This window comes from Cricetulus griseus, chromosome 7, assembly GCF_003668045.3.
Source record: "Cricetulus griseus strain 17A/GY chromosome 7, alternate assembly CriGri-PICRH-1.0, whole genome shotgun sequence".
Taxonomy (NCBI): domain Eukaryota; kingdom Metazoa; phylum Chordata; class Mammalia; order Rodentia; family Cricetidae; genus Cricetulus; species Cricetulus griseus.
Genome location: NC_048600.1, coordinates 8637897 through 8654609, shown reverse-complemented (window position 1 = coordinate 8654609; position 16713 = coordinate 8637897). Strand labels below are relative to the sequence as shown.

The 16713-nt window shown below is 43.1% G+C and overlaps 1 protein-coding gene across 6 annotated transcripts in view; it reads left to right on the top strand.

The window, feature by feature from the left end:
• Positions 1 to 16713, top strand: part of Ltbp1 (latent transforming growth factor beta binding protein 1) — a 373886-nt gene that overhangs the window by 92015 nt on the left and 265158 nt on the right. The window contains exon 1 of one of the 6 annotated variants that reach the window (XM_027426073.1): positions 8248 to 8285. The exons of the other annotated variants lie outside the window; for them this stretch is intronic. Within the exon in view, the coding sequence (XP_027281874.1) occupies positions 8263 to 8285 (23 nt within the window). The 5' untranslated portion in view covers positions 8248 to 8262. Of the gene's footprint in view, positions 1 to 8247; positions 8286 to 16713 lie in introns of those variants that run through there. 6 annotated transcript variants of the gene reach the window in all.

Genomic DNA, 16713 nt, shown 5'->3' with positions numbered 1-16713 from the left:
TTTTTGTAGACTGTCTCTTAATTTGGCTTTATGGATGCTTTCTCATCTTTAGACTGGTTTATAGAAACAAGGATTGATTACTTCAAAGGTAAAGTGACTTCATTAATCTTGACAGTAGAATATGATATCATTTTGATATTATATATGAAAATGATATGACTTGTTGAGGCTGGAAAGATGGCTCAATGGTTCAGAGCATTTGCTGTTCTTCCAGAGCATCTGAATTCAGTTCCCAGTATCCAAGTTGGATAGTTCACAACTGCCTGCACCTCCAGTTTCAGGGGCTGTAATGCCCTTGTTTGGCCTCTGTAGGCACCCATACACACACTCACATGCACATAAACAAAACTCAAATAAAACCACTGTGAAAAAATGACTTGTCACTAATGGCAGCAATCCTGACCACTTGGTGAGTGGAGGTAGTGTCTATAAAACGCTTATTTTCCCCATTTTTGTACTGTTACTGTTCTTTCTCTTGTCCTTTGACAGGGTCTTATAGCCTGAGTAAGCTTCAAACTTGCTATGTAGCTGATAATAAGCGTGCACTTGTAATACTCCTGTCTCTACCTCTTAGATGCTGGTATTACAGATTTGTACCAATATACCTGGTATAGATGGTGCTGAGGACCAAACCCAGGGCTTCATGCATTCCAGGCAAGCACTCTATCATCTTAGCTGTGTCCCCATCCCTTGATAGTCTATTGGAAACAAATCACTAGGTATTGACCTCTGTTTGGAGAGAGGTGTTTCTTCCTGTTCTCTTGGAATTGGTCTGTAAGGAGGTTCTGTCTCTCTCCTGTATTTATGATTTCTATTTCACTTTTTTCTTTGGGCTATGACATCGTTGTTTAGTTTACTGCTCCAATTATTCCACCTCTGTAATGTTGGGAACTCTTTCAGGTTGACTGTTGAGTCAAAATACATTTTCTGCTTTCACAATTTTAATTTTAAAGGTCAGTTTTAACATTACAGCAGAATTTGAAGGAAGATGCAGAACTTTTCCATATACCTCACCCCCAGATGGCCCTCTGCAGTGTCCCCCAGTTTTATGGTTACATCTTCACAGGTGATAACTAAGCAGGCCTCATTCTTTGTTTTTTGGTTTTCTTTCTTTTTTTTTTTTTTTTTTTTTTTTTTTTTTTTTTTTTTTGGTTTTTCAAGACAGGGTTTCTCCGTGTAGTTTTGGAGCCTGCCCTGGAACTGGCTGTGTAGACCAGGTTGGCTTTGAACTCACAGAGATTCCCCTGCCTCTGCCTCCCGAGTGCTGGTATTAAAGGTGAGGTCCACCATCACCCAGCTCAGATCCCATTCTTTATACAGAGTTCAGTTTAAGTGTACATCCCATGCATTTGACAAACATGTCCACACAAAGTCAACATTATCCTATTGTGTACGTGGAGTGTTTTCACTCCTCTAAAGAGCCCATGCTTTGATTTCTAACTACTTTGGCCTGGAGTAAACTCCCTCAAAGTAGTGGTTGTTCAATGAGACAGTTTTTTTTTTTTCTTTTTTCGAGACAGGGTTTCTCTGTATAGCTTTGGAGCCTATCCTGGCACTTGCTCTGGAGACCAGGCTGGCCTCGAACTCACAGAGATCCACCTGCCTCTGCCTCCCGAGTGCTGGGACTAAAGGCGAGCACCATCAACGCCTGGCCAATGAGACAGTTTTTATAATCTTCCTAAAATCTCTACTAGCTCATGAAAAGGTAAAAAGAATATATATGTCAATATGTTTAAAAAATTAGTTGGTCATGTGTAGCCTCAGAGTTCAATCACTAATAAATGAATGAAATCATCACCTCATTTCAAAGAGATGAATTCCTGCCAAGGACCATGGTGGGTAGGCTCCTGGGAACTGAAAGGGAACAAAGAACAGCTAAAGCTTCCAAGTTAAAGTGATCTACTGAGTGAGGCTCATGCATGATGGATCCACTTCTTCTAAATGTACTAGTTCCTGTGAATAAGATCCTCATGGAGCCTTCCATACTCTTCCTTCCTATATCCTCTGTTCTTTCATATATCCTTCCTTCATTCGTCCCTCCCTCTCTCCCTCCCCCTTCTTCCCTCCCTCCCTCCTTCTTTTCTTTCTTTCTTTCTTGTTTCCTTTTTATACAAATGAATATTCTGAAATATTTTCCAGATATGGAATCATAGTTGATAGTCAAACTAAGGGAGACAATAAGTGATACAGTCCCCGACTTGCATTTCAGGTTGATAGTTTGTAGTAATTGCACATATATACTTCTTTGAATGCCATGTTTTGATCACATTTTGGCACAGAAAAAAGCAGCTTCTCTCAATTTTTTTTTTTGGTTAGAGATTCCATTACAGAAATTCAGATTAAGTGATGCTGATTCAGTCTTGCCATCTTTATATTTACTGCTTAGTGTAATGGCAGCAGGAGAGAAAGCCTGGCCTTTAAAACCCAAAGAGTGTTGAATATGATACACATGGATGGGAATGACAGGAGAGGATGGAAAAGAAGCCTTGCCAACTTGTTAATTTCCCCTGGGGTTTACACAAATGTGGGCATTTATGGTGTTTTTATAGCTATACACTTGCTGCCATTTGGAGTTATCCTTAAAAGCCATCAGTGTTAAATTCATCTTCCAGGAGCAGGAGGAGGAGAGGATGTGAGTTTTACCTTTAACAGTTAAAGAGTTCGTTCATCCCTGTCTGTAAAAGGCTTCGCTGTTCCATTACCTTGATGGATTTGCTATTTCGTGTCCCACAGAGTATAAAACGTGACCGATAGAGTTTGAGTTCCGGGGGTCTTTTCTGGTTTGTTGAGCATACTGGTGCTTAAGATGATGATTTAAATTAGTTTTAATGTACTTGGGTAATCAAGCATACAGTATTTTGAAGCCAGTAACCAAGAAGAAAGAAGAGAGTTATTGCAGCCTTTTGCAGTAATGAGACACATAAATCAAAAGGATGAACATGGAAACTTCTACTGAGCCCTGGGATCTGGTTTCAGGCACCTTAAAGGGATGCCTTTTTTGGATCAGGCTTGCTGTGACAAAAATGCTGAGTGTGTAGGTGAAAAGGAACAATCTAGATGCAAAGCAGAGAACCTCTATAGAGCTAACAAAAATAGGAAAAACAAACATAAAACACCAACTAAATAAAATCCCAACTAGAACCCAACCAGACACTCTTTGCCTTCTCCTGTATAGTTGAGACCATATGGTTAGGAAGTCTGGGTCTAAGGAGGAGACCCTAAGGAGGAGAATCTCATATAAGCAGTAATTCCTTTCTAGGTGTGTGTGTGTGTGTGTGTGTGTGTGTGTGTGTGTGTGTGTGTGTGTGTGTGTATGTGTGTGTGTGTTCAGTTATCAAATGCATGGTGCTGATGGCAATCTAACTTGGATATTCAAGAGAAACAGTGTTTTCCACTGTGAGTCTGGGAGATCCAAGTTCTTCTAGATGTTAGCTCACACCAGGACAGAAATTCTCCTCAGCATCTTTCCCACAGGATGACTCAGAACTATGCATATTGTCCTCATTTTAAGCTGTGGACTTCATTCCATAGCTACATATTTTACCTTTCTGTTCAAGTGCTAAAAACAGGGATCATGTCAGTTAATTTATACCATGGTGCAGGCTGGAATGACAATCTAGGATTCTGAAATGATGTATGGTCGAAGGTTGAGAAGGGGGACATGAGTCCATTTTCTTCTTTCAATTTTCTCTGTCCTTCCAAACTTACTGGAAGTCCTAAAACATGCAAATATTTTTGATTCCCTTTCTCCATGGGGATAGTTACACTGAGGGTGGTTACACTGGATTTTAGTAACAGTTGCTTTAGGTGAGTATTGGACACAATGTAAACCCAAGGGACGTTTTTGCCCAGTGAGGACAATGGTTAATTCACCTTGGGGGATGAGGTACAGGGAGGGAGGGGAATTCTGAATGTGATTGGCTGCACTGAATTCTAAGTTCAGGCTTTGTGTAAGCATAGAAAGAAAGGTATTCACATGGCTGAAGATTTGTAGTCTTTAAGGAGTGGGGTGAGTGGTGTATGTAAATTATTTATTGTGAGTGGATAGAGACAGAAGTTCACACTTGTCCTTAACTCCGACCAAACTGGCATTTGTGCCTTGAAGACTGAAAAGAGTTTCAGGACTAGCCAGTGTAACGAAGAGAAGCAGGGTTAGAGATTGGCGGGGCTTGCCTAGACTAAGGACACTACTATAGCCCTTAACTTGCACAAGTCATTGTAGCACAATAAATGAATCACAAACTTCCATGTACAGTTAGAAGTTTCTGTGATGTGTCAGGTGGTGCCTATCTACTCTCAAATTCAATCCCAGTCATTTTGAATTGGCTGCTTGGAGTGCTGTGTGGAAATGGCCTAAGGAGAGTCTGTAGGAGGCATGAGGTGGTCTCCACTGTGGATTCCCCATGGTGCCGTGTTTGCAACCCACTTATCATCCCCTATTCCAGCTTACATGGCTCCACATAGTGGCTTATCATGTGTGTTCTTTTAAAGCCTCTTGTGTCTGCTCCTTTGCTGTTTGTATGCCAGTTGCTTCTTCCAATACTTTCTCACATCTAGTTCTTTTGACTGTCATATGGAGTACGGGCCTTGCTAACCCAGAAGCCTTATTTCCAGTGCTAAACTGAGGGATTTGCCTCATTGACTGAAGGTCCTTATCATAGCCACCAGCTTAGCAATCACTTTCCCCATTACTTGGACAGTTTTGGATGGCGCACTCTTTAATCCCAGCACTCAGGAGTCAGGTAGATCTCTGTGAGTTCGAGGCCAGCCTGGTCTGCAGAGTGAGTTCCAGGACAGTCAGGGCTACACAGACAAACCTTGTCTCAAGAAGAACAGGGAATATGGTGTAGTTTCAGTTTTTGCCTCTTAATTCATCCCGTGTCATCCTTTAATCCCAGCACTCAGGAGTCAGGCAGATCTCTGTGAGTTCGAGGCCAGCCTGGTCTGCAGAGTGAGTTCCAGGACAGTCAGGGCTACACAGACAAACCTTGTCTCAAGAAGAACAGGGAATATGGTGTAGTTTCAGTTTTTGCCTCTTAATTCATCCCGTGTCATCCTTTAATCCCAGCACTCAGGAGTCAGGCAGATCTCTGTGAGTTCGAGGCCAGCCTGGTCTGCAGAGTGAGTTCCAGCACAGTCAGGGCTACACAGACAAACCTTGTCTCAAGAAGAACAGGGAATATGGTGTAGTTTCAGTTTTTGCCTCTTAATTCATCCCGTATCATCCTTTCTTTTCTAGAAGCACCCACTGTCTTTACTATTTTGCATGGTGTCCTTTTCCCTGTCTTATTGACAAAGATTATGTGGGTGCAGTGTCTCCAGCATGCTCAGCACTCAGGACTCTGTTCTTCAGAACGCCCTCAGCAGCCTGTGGTTCCGAGAGGCCTATTGATCATGTTGGAAAGTGAGTGTGGCACTCAGGCCACAAAGCGATACATGGATGTGACTTCACTAGTGCCCTTATTTTAAACTCAGTACAGTGAAAGTGTTACCCAGTTCTGACAGAGACTGCTAGCCAGGGTTGGGCTTGCCTTTGCCTCAGTGATGTGTCACATTCTCTACCGGAAACTCACATTCTTAACACCAGTCATCATAAACTTGGCAAGAAATCTTCTGGAGAGGTGTTGGTATTTGGTAGATTTATTTTTTTTTCCAGCTGCCCATGAAAAACAAACTCAGAAATCTGTTTTATTCTCCCCCTCCCCTTTGAAAATTTGTTTTGGAATAGTTTGTCATTCCACCGTCTGGAGAACGCTCATCGTTGATCTGTTAAACGTAGTTTGCTTAGGGCCATGGCAGGGTGACTGTGGCCCTGCATGAAGGGTAAAATAAACTGGGGCAGCGTGCCTGTTGGAGTGATGAAAACCTCTTAGCTGGTGCTAGGCGGTGGGTGGCTAGCCCTGGCTGGTGACCACAGGTCTGCACTTCAAATATGGCTGGGTTTTACTTGAAGTCTTCTGAGGTCTTTTAGCATGCCTGTCCAGTTACTCACAGAAGGAGGTAACTCTTTACTGTTCAGTGGTTTTGTGCTAAGAGAATGCCCAGATTTGCCAACCCATGCTAAGAACTTCCCAGAAACCTAAAGGCCATGCCTCCTTTGGAAGAACAGGGGCTTCCTTTCTTTGGTTTATTCTTATAGCGGATGAATGTTCTAATGGACAGTACTTCTAATCTTGTGTAAATAGCTTCTTGAAGGTACGGCTGTGTTTTACTCACACTTCTGATGTTCAGCACTAGGGAAGCCTAAGCAGAGAAGACAGTGTGGAGATGGGGGTCAGGGCGATAATCCTGCTCTTATAGACTATCCAAGGATTGTAACAGGAAAAAATAAATGACCCAGAGACTGATATTCAAGCTTCAAGCTGAATGTCAGAAAACCAAAGCATTTGGCCACTAGCTTCTTACTTCTACCTCAGGCTGAATGGGCTGATCCTGTCTCCACGAGCTCTTAGACTGTAACCTCTCCTCAGCATGATTGGAGAATGAATGCCTCTATCTTCAGTGTGGCTGAAGAATGAATGCCTCATACTGAATCCTTGCTCCTGTATTTTATACCTCTCTAGTGCTTGGATTAAAGGTGTGAGCTATAATTCTCTTTTAGATCTTTTCAGTCTTGTGTATCCTGGGTGGCCTTGGACTCACAGAGATCCATCTACCTCTTAATCCTGAGTGCTAGTATTAAAGGTGTGTACCACCACCTCCTAACTTCTGGCTGCTGGGATTAAAAGTGTGTATCACCATCGTCTGATCTCTATAGCCTGAGGCTGACTTTGTTTTTCTGAACTCTCAGTCAAGCTTTAATAAATCATAAATAATATATCACTATCAAGATTAGGTCAAAACGGCACAGTTAGTTATTAGCTGAGGTCTTGGCCAGAAAACCCATCTCTGCATCACTGTGTAAGCCTTGAAGAAAAGATTCACTAAAGCAGTGGCTTTTACTTTTGCTGGTCGTCAGAAACACTTTTGAACTTTTTATTTTGTAACATGCATTCTAGGGCCCCATCCTGAAGATGGACTTCAGTAGGTCTTGTTGGAGGTCTGAGGATGGGATTTTTTTTTTCCTCAAAGTTCCTTGTTGTCAAGGGTGAGGACTGTTACTTCTAATCCTCCCTGTCCTCTGTGAGTATATTTAACAGCTGACTAGATAAACAATGGGAGTAAAGAGTTAAGTCAATCCCCAAGTTCATCAATCTGGTTTAGGATAGGACTTGGCTCTTTGCTCACCACTAGGAGAAGGCTTTATCTCATCATCTGGGCTGGGCCTCTCCATAGGGCAACTGTGAAATATTCTGGCCTCTTCAAGAGTGAGCAAGAGCAAGGGTATATCACTTTTTTTTTTTTCCTGAGGTAAAAAATGCCATGACCAAAAAGTGTGTTAAGGAAGAGTTTACTTTAGCTCACAGTTCTGGAGGGCTAAGAGTCCACATGGTGGGGGAGCATGGCAGCAGTTAGCAGGCATCTTGGCAAGAGAAGAAAGCCGAGAGGTCACATATTCGATTTCAAACACAAAGCAGAGAGCAAACTGGAAGTGGGCCGAGACTTTAAATCCTCTAAGCCTACTCTAAGTGATGCTCTTCCTCCAACAAGGCTGCACCTCTCCATAACCTCCCCACACTGGGGACCCACCAACTGGGGGCCAACCAACTGGGGACCAAGTGTTTAAATGCCTGCGCCTTAAGGAAACTGGTGGTTTGAATAGGGATGGTCCCCATTGACTCATGTGTTTGAATGCTTGGCCCATAACAAGTGGGCATTATTAGGAGGTGTGGCCTTGCTGGAGTAGGTGTGGCTTTCTTTGAGGAAGTGTGTTACTGTGGGCACAGGCTTGGGGGTCTTATATGCTCAAGCTCCATTCAGTGTGATACACAGACTCCCTTCTGCTGCCTGTGGATCAAGATGCAGAACTCTCAGCAGATTCTCCAGCACCATGTCTGCCTTTATGACAACATGCTTCCTGCCATAACAATAATGGACTAAACCTCTGAAACTGTTAGTCAGTCCCAGTTAAATGTTTTCCTTTGTGTGAGTCACTGTGAGTCACAGCAATAGAAACCCTAACTAAGACAGAGACATTTCTCATTCAAATCACAATGATGGGGAAAGTGAAAACCATGACCTGTTTGTAACCTAGACTAAGAGGTAAACATCCCATCACTTTTGCTATATGCTACATTGGAAATGAGTCATTTGGTTTGTTTTATATTCAAGTGTGTGTATGGACTACCAAGAACCATGGACCACAGGGAACCATCTTAGAGGATGCGCAACATAGCATCTAAGAGGTGAGTTGAAGACTATTGTGGAGCAGGAATAGTGGGAAGGCAAATGAATAGTCAGAGGATAATGAAAGGACAGATACAGGATAGGTGATGCCATGGTAACAAGAGATGATCTGGGATACTTACAGTAGCAGATTTGTTTATTCCCCGTGTGTTTAATCCATTACAGATTGCTTTGGGTTCTGTGCCATTGGATCCCTGCATTGTGGGCCATTTGGGGGATTCTTCTCTGTGTCATATTGTTTGTGGGACCTAGGAAATTAGGAGCCATTATATGAAATATTGATGTCTGCCACAGCAAAGGGGAAAGGGTACTGATACTTTCAGCTCTGAGGGTGACATTGGAATTATGCTTGTGAAGAATTTCCTTCTGTTTGGCAACATACAAGAATGATAGGCTGTAAAACCAAATCTTTTAAAACAGCCTTAGATGTGTTTGAATCAGCATACTTTGAAGTTCCTCGACAGTGCATTACCAATTTGCCATTTTTTTTAACTGGGTGTTACTATTTTCTTTTCAACTAGGCTATTAAAGTTATTCTCTATGGAGATGATTTAATACGTGCCACTGAGAAGAAGATTATATTGTTCTGATAAAAAGTCAGTTCTGGGCATTTCCAAGTAAAATACTTCAGCAGGCAAATCCTTCTATATCTCCCTCCCCCCCAGGCATTACATAAGTATGCTTATTTTTCTAGGCATTGAATTTCTGGTCATTGTCTATGTTGTTGAGCTGCTGAGTTATTTGCATGCACAAGTAGGTACCAAATTCTTCTGAGTTCATAATAACATGTTGAACCTATTCAAGTTGTTGAAATGATTTCTTCTCATGTTAAAACAAACAAACAAACAAAAACTAACAAGATGGCATCAGCTATTTTGGTGGTTGTGTGTTTTGTCTTTGAGTGGTTGGGAGAAGCAAGTTTCTTTTGCTACTTCTAGGGGTATGGAGGTGGTATTGCTCCTGATGTGTGTGGGACACAGTCTGGATTCAGCTGTGATGTTGTGTGGTAATGACTGTAGATGGTCCATATAAGCGTCACAAATACATGGCCAGGACACTGTTCTTTTTGCACTAGCATACTTTAGCATCAGTTTGGCAGACATGAGCAGTGAGGTTAAGACAGATAGTATTGAGCAGCGTGCGTTCTAGGTTTGAGGCAATGGGGAAACAGCTGCAGGAGGTGAAGCTGATGAATTTCCTGCTAGGCACTTTGAGTTTGAGTGGTCTTTAGGGTGCTCATTTAGGTGGAGCTCCAGCATTGCTGCAAATCCACAGAGCTTGGAGAGAGGTCATGTTTAGATGTATAAATTCTGGGGACATTTATTTGTGACTGAAGCCTTGGAGATGCCTGGAACTGCTCATTAATCATGGAACATGAAACCTATTATTGCAGCAGTGTGAACTTTGTGTGAACAGTGTGAAGGTGGCAGAATGGCCATGGTCTCTGTAGTCTTTTCTGATTCTTTCTCATGAAACACAAACCAGGCTGCCGTAGGCTGATAGTGCCACCTGGCCTGTCAAAGGAACAGCACCACCCACAGTCAGCCTGTCCCTTCTTTTATTGCTCTTTAGGAAATGATGATTTTTTTTTCCCTTTTCTATACTTACTTACCATGTAGTCATTTCCCCCACAGGCTGCCTTTATCTTCAAATTTTTCCAAACCCATAAACTTCTCTTCATCTTCTCTTTTTGGCCTGTGACTTTCTTCCTCTGTGTTCCAGAAGTCAGCTAAACACCTCAATCATGACCAGCAATAATCAAAATAATGTACATGGTGTTGCTGTGTGGGGAAAAGAGACTGCATGTTTGGAGCCAATATCTCCATTTGCTTAATCCTTGGAAAGACCCAGAAGTTCTGCTTGAAAATCTTTGATGTTTCTGATTTTGCTATTTCCTACATTCTTCTGATAATATGTGTGTTCAAGATAAAAGAAACAAATATTGATTCCTGTTTTTTTTTTGTGTGTGGTGTACATATAATACACCACATATTCACATGTGTGTAGGTGTGTGTGTGTGTGTGTGTGTGTGTGTGTGTGTGTGTGTGTGTAGGCCCAAGGTTGACATCATATGTCTTCCTCAGTTGCTCTCTACCTTACATTTTGAGACAGGGTCTTGTCCTTGAACTCAGAGCCTTGAGTCTCTTCCTTGAACTTAGATGTGGATAGACTCACCAGCCAGGTTGATAAGGGATTCCCTGTGTTTCCCCTCTTGTTCTGGGGTTATGGGCAGGCCTTCATGCCCACCTGGCATCTAAGAGGGTGCTGGGACTTTGAACTCTATTCCTCGTGCTTGTGTGGCAAGAGCCTCCCAGCTGAACCATCTTCCTAGCCCTCCTTTCTCTTTATTTTTTTAAATGTAAAATCTTTTGGGAGGTACACTGCATCATACACAGAACACTGTTTCCACAGTAGAATGGTTTTAAGCAGCTGCTATAGAAATTAACCCTGTAAGGATATTTGGTTCTTTGTTTATTTTCTCTTGAATTTTTCACTGAGTAATTGCTGACCTTTCACATTGTTCTCATTTCCTGTCTGTTGTTGTGATAAAGCACTCTTATCAAAAGCAATGTAGGGGAGGGAAAGGGTTTATTTCTCGGTTCAGGTTAGGGTCCACCACTTTGGGAGATCAAGGCAGGAACTCAAAAGGAACTTGGAGCAGAAACCAAGGAGGGAAGGTGGCTCTCGTGGGCACCTGCTCAACTATCATTTTTCTTTGTTCCTTCCTTCAGCTTTCAGAATTTCAGGTACTTACCCCCACTCCCCCCTGCAATTCTCTCCACGCCCCTCCCGACATACCCCCTCCCAACTTCGAGTCTCTTTATTTTGTTTGTTTGATAACTCAGTAGTGCATGTGTGTGGTGCTACCCACTGCAACATGGGAAATGTACCAGTGACCACATCCCCAATAAAGAATGATTTCCTCCTACCCCAGCAACCCTCCACAGCCAATAACTCCTTGCTGTTGGACTGGGTAGACTGGAGATGAGCTAGTCCATCTGCGCTGGCTCCTGGAAACCAAACTCAGCCAGTTCTTCCTGCAAAGACAATGGACAGTAGGAACTCACCTTTTCCTGGATTGAGCAAGGAACGGGAAATAGACATGATTCATGCCTTAAAAAGATGTGTCTTTTCTTCCTCTCCAACAAGGGTCTTAGACATCAAATTTAGGGATCTAGAAGAGAAGGGCCCAGGAAGTATTGAATGACCAGGAATGACAGTGGTGAGGATTATGCTACAACCTGACATGGTGGAGGCTGGATTGAGGGAGTCCTGGGGAGCATCTACTGTGATCTCTGCTGGGGAGTTCCTGGGTTTCACAGAGGTTCCTTACCATAGAGACAGTGATTAAGATAGTTCATGCCCTGTGGGCCTCACCCAAGGGTCTGACCAACTCTTATCTATATGTTATCTTAAGGCAGAGCTGCTCTGGGTACAGAATGTCACCCTTTGAATGGGACGCTTCTGAGTCAAGCCACCAGTCACTCAAAAAGGAAGTAACAGAAGGTCATCCGTGGAAGGAACATTCTTTCATTTAGTGACTTATCAAGAGGAGGAAGTGCAAATGCCTAACTCTCTTGACCGCCCAGGATACTGGATACTACAGAAGAGGAAGCTGCACTAACATGTTGGGGACTCTCCTGATACGTTTATCTCATTAGTGTGCAGAGTCTTGCTGAGTGTTAATTAATTTGGCATTATAGGTAGAGGACTCTGATGTCTAGAAATAATTTCTTGGTCCTTTCAGAGGGCGAGCAGTGGCTTTCCAGGGCTCTCTTGGTGACTCTTAAGAAAACAACAGACAAAGGAGGCTTTTGTAGGATAAAGAAACCTGGAAAAGCTCTTGGTGAAATTTGATGAGGATGCATTTACAATGCATACGTCTATCAGATTTGCGTGTGTGGTGTGTGTGTGTGTGTGTGTGTGTGTGTGTGTGTGTGTGCTCGTGTACTCCAGTGCCCAGATAGGCATTTATGGTTTTAAATTGTCAGCCGCCTCTGATTACCTTATTAGTTCAGATTGGTCCCTTTCAGGGAGATGGGCTGGAGAGAGGCTTTGAAGTTGTGAATGGGACCATGAAGCAGACAAGCCTCTGGGGGCTGGGAAGCAGCTGCCAGTGGGGGGTGTCTGGAAGGCTTCTGTCTTTATCTTCAAGGCTCCTGTAGGTTCATATGGATCTCCTAAGGATCCAGGCGGCAGCAATAACCTGGCTTTAGGTTGTATAACCAGCAGGAAAACCAATAAAAGATATCAACTGTTTAGAAGAGTTGAGCTCAGAAAGACACCATCCTCAACAAACTCCCTCCTACTCCATCCTGCTTTCCTTTGCCACAATCCAGCTCAGCCTTTCCCACAGCTGTGGAGAAGTATACACAATCTACAGGTTATTTAATTGGGTTCTGTGGTAAATGCCTTGGCATTTCTATTTTCAATGTTTAATTGATTGAGCAGTATTTGCCTCCAACCTGTAAATGTGATGTTATTTAATAAATATAAGTGTCTAGTTTACACGGCCATAAATTCAATGTCAAGTTTCCTTATAAGACACAAAGAGAAGAGACAGGGAGGGTAGGGAACCCTTCAAAGATGGAGGCACTGATCAGAGTGAGGAAACCACAAAGCCACAAGGAGCCTTAGATCCCCAGAAGTTGGAGGAGACAGGAAGGGTTCTCTCTTAACTCCAATGGAGGGAGTGTAGTTCTGCTCAACATCTTGGTTTGGGGTTTTGGACTCCATAACTAGGAGAGAGCAATTTCTGTTTGAAATCACCCAGTTCATGGGTTATTGGTCAAAGCAGCCTCAGGAATCAGATACACTGCTGGGAGTTCTCATCAGTGATCATCTCTGGCTCTGAAAGATGAGGCTCCGGACACAGCCATGCATATCTGCTGAATTCTGGTTCTGTGTCCTGATGACCCCCACCCCCACCTCCAATGCATCTTGATGCTAAGAATAATTCTGCAAGTAACCATAGCAATGGCTATGTGTGTCAAACATTGTTTTCTATAATGTATCTATCTGTCTGTCTATCATCTATCTATATGACCTGTCTATCAATCATCTATCTATCTATCTATCTATCTATCTATCTATCTATCTATCTATCATCTGTCTATATTACCTATCTATCTATCTATCTATCTATCTATCTATCTATCTATCTATCATCTACCTATCATCTATCTATATTGTGCTCTCCCTCTTTCTCACCTGCCTCCCTCCCTCTCTGATAAAGGAGGATTAGGATAGGGTAGTCACTTGATCAGACGACACAGTGATATAGGAGGAAAGGCCAGAGTTCAGGCCAGTTTCCTTCTAACTGTAAGTCCTGTGCTCTCAATCACGATGCTGGACTGAGAGATCAGTCACACTTTAGACCCCTGGCCCTATGCTGTATGGTTGTGCTCTTTCATGTCTTGGCCACTGGATGGTGAGTTCTTGGAGGGGGTAGACTTATGTAGAGGAAGAGCAGGAAGAGCATAAGACCCACAGGACATTGGGTGTGCTGTGAAACAGCACCAGGCCGATGACCCATCATAGAATAGTGCATCCTGAGATGAGGACTGAAAATCCATCAGTCTTGGGGCTGGGGAAGTCAGTTGTGCAAGTAAGTATGAGGATTAAAGTTTGAGTTCTCAGCACCCCCTTCGTGTGGTGGTCTATCTGTAAACCCACTGCTCAAGTGAGGCAAAGATGAGAGCCCCAGGGCAAGCTGGGTAGCTAGGCTAGCCGAATTGAGCTCTGGGTTTATGAGAGAACTTGCTTTAATATATGAGACATAGAACAATTGAGGAAGACATGCACCTGAGCTGACATATGCTTGTGTATCTGCCGATATGTGTACCTACACACACGCAAATATACATACAAAAATATGCACCATATACGAATACAAAAGAGACCCTTCAGTCCTGACAGTAACCCTTCAGTTGTCCTAAGCTCTTTATATGTGTCAGGCAGGCATTGTACTAAGACTTTTTTTTTAAGATTTATTCTATTCTTCTATGTGTGGGTATTTTACGTGCATGCACAGGTATGTGCACCACTTGCATGCCTGGTGCCATGGATTCCCTAGAACTGGACTTTCAGACAGTTTTGGGCTGCCATGTGGGTGCTGGGAATTGAACCCAGGTTCTCTGGAAGAGCAGTCAGTGCTCTTAACCACCAAGCCATCTCTCCAGCCCCAGCTCTAAGTCTTCTGTGTACTCATCTATCGTGAAACAGGTACTCAGTTAACACAGAAGGTATAACGTAGACTGCTTGCTTGATATTCAGACACCAGTAAGTTGCTGACTGAGAGAACGATGAGAGGAAGGAAGAGCGCTTGTCTCCAGGACGGAAGTTTTAGATAGGTTACCAAGAGTGTCAGGCTGGCCACATGGCTCAGGGGGTAAAGGTGCTTGCTATCAAGCCTGATTACCTGAGGTTGATTCCAGGAATCAAGTTGTCTTCTGAACCCCACCCATACACTGTGACAGACACATGTACACATGAATGTGTACACACACACACACACACACACACACACACACACACACACACACACTGAGCAAATGTAACACAAAGAAGAAGGAGATGTTTCTTTGGGGTACCAGGATATATGAGAATGCACGATAGAATCTCTTCTCAGGAGGGAGGCAGATGTGTAGCTATTAGAACAGGGGCCTGAGTGTCTTCCTGGTGTGCACCAGGTGTGACATCATTGGATACTGTATATTTAGAGTGTGGCAGCAGCGACTGGGCATGGAGGCCAGGGTTATAAGCAGTGAGGTCTGGAGTGAGCTGAGTAAGTCCCCGATGTCTGTGTATTTCATCCTCACTCCTCTCCTCACTGCAGCTAGGGAAGGGATGGTTCTGCTGGGAAGACCACACAGCATGCGCACTGTCTATTGGGTGATGAGCACCTTGGTGTAGTGCTTACTTCAAACAACCGTATTTTCTCCACCAGCTTTATCGGTACCTCGTAATTCACTGGGAGCATCAGGCAGATGAGTATCAGGCTGGGGATATATGTAGCTTAGCATGTGCAAGGCCCTGGCTTTGACCTCTAGCATCACACATAAGAGAAAGAATCAGATAAAAGGGCCAGTTTTTTGCAGACTCAGAATCATTTGCAGTCCCTGGTCTCCCTGGCGCCCCCCCCTCCAGCCTCCGTCATCTCTTGTTACCTTCAGGAGAAGGAAAATAGAGTTAACATGTTGCCTCTCTTCCCCTGGTGGGAGAACATCTCCATCTTGTGGTTAGTTGCTTTCGGCTTTATACCCTACAAATGTAAATAGGAAGGGCCCAGAACTCTCCATTCTCTCTCTTGGCAGTCATGTCAGTTTCTGGACAGGCAGGACTGGGCAGTCTCGTCTACGCTGGCTCTCGTTACCTGCCCTCCATAGGACACTCTCAGCATTTTCAAAGTCCTCTCAAAATAATTGTTTCTTTTGTTCTTCCAAATAGGTTTTTCTGACGTTTTAATTAGTATACACTAACTCTACATAGTAATGGATTTCATGATGACATTTCATGTGTATAAATTTGGTAATAATCACCTCCCATCACCCCTTTTTGTCCCCCTACCAAGTTCTACGTGAGTCTCTCTCTCTCTCTCTCTCTCTCTCTCTCTCTCTCTCTCTCTCCCTCTGTGTGTGTGTGTGTGTGTGTGTGTGTGTGTGTGTGTGTGTGTGTGTGTCTATGTGTGCCTCCCTATGAGTTTCATCAGGGTTGTTTGTAGGGACATGGATGCATGGATGAAAGATTATTTACACGACTATGGGTTCCTCACTGGTAATTATACCACTGAAGAAAATGTTCCTTTGTGCCCAGCAACCATTGCTTGCCTCCAGGTCTTCAGAAAGAAGTAGGACTGTCATGAGGTCCTCCTCCTGGCAGCTTTTTGCTGCCTATGGGATGCCACATATTCCGTGTGATATGAGGGAATTACTTTTAACTTAAAGTTGAGGGAGCTTGATCAATTAGACTGACCCCAGAAATCCGTGATGCTCTGGCCTTCAGAACATGTAACCACTCCCACACAATGCTCTCTCTGCCCCACCCCAAATGTCATAAGTATGGGAGAAAACAGCATGTAAATGACAGCAGAAAGCTAGTCTAAGTAACTTTGTTAGAAAATGCCATGGAATTTATCTAGATGGATTTCTTTGCCTTATTTATTTGTTCTCTGCATTTCTCCAGTTCATGTAGCTCGAGGTTAATATACTCCAGAAGGTATACCATAATATTCTGGTTAATACTTTGAGAAACTAGAGAACTCCAAAAATGGAATATAATTTGAAGGCAAGGTTGATGTTGTAACATAGCATATTAGAGAGTGGGCTGATTTTTGTCTGCATAAGAAAATAAAATCTATTAAATATAGTAAATGGATTTTTAAAATTTAATGCCAAAAGAATAAACTTCACTGTTTAGGTCTTTGCT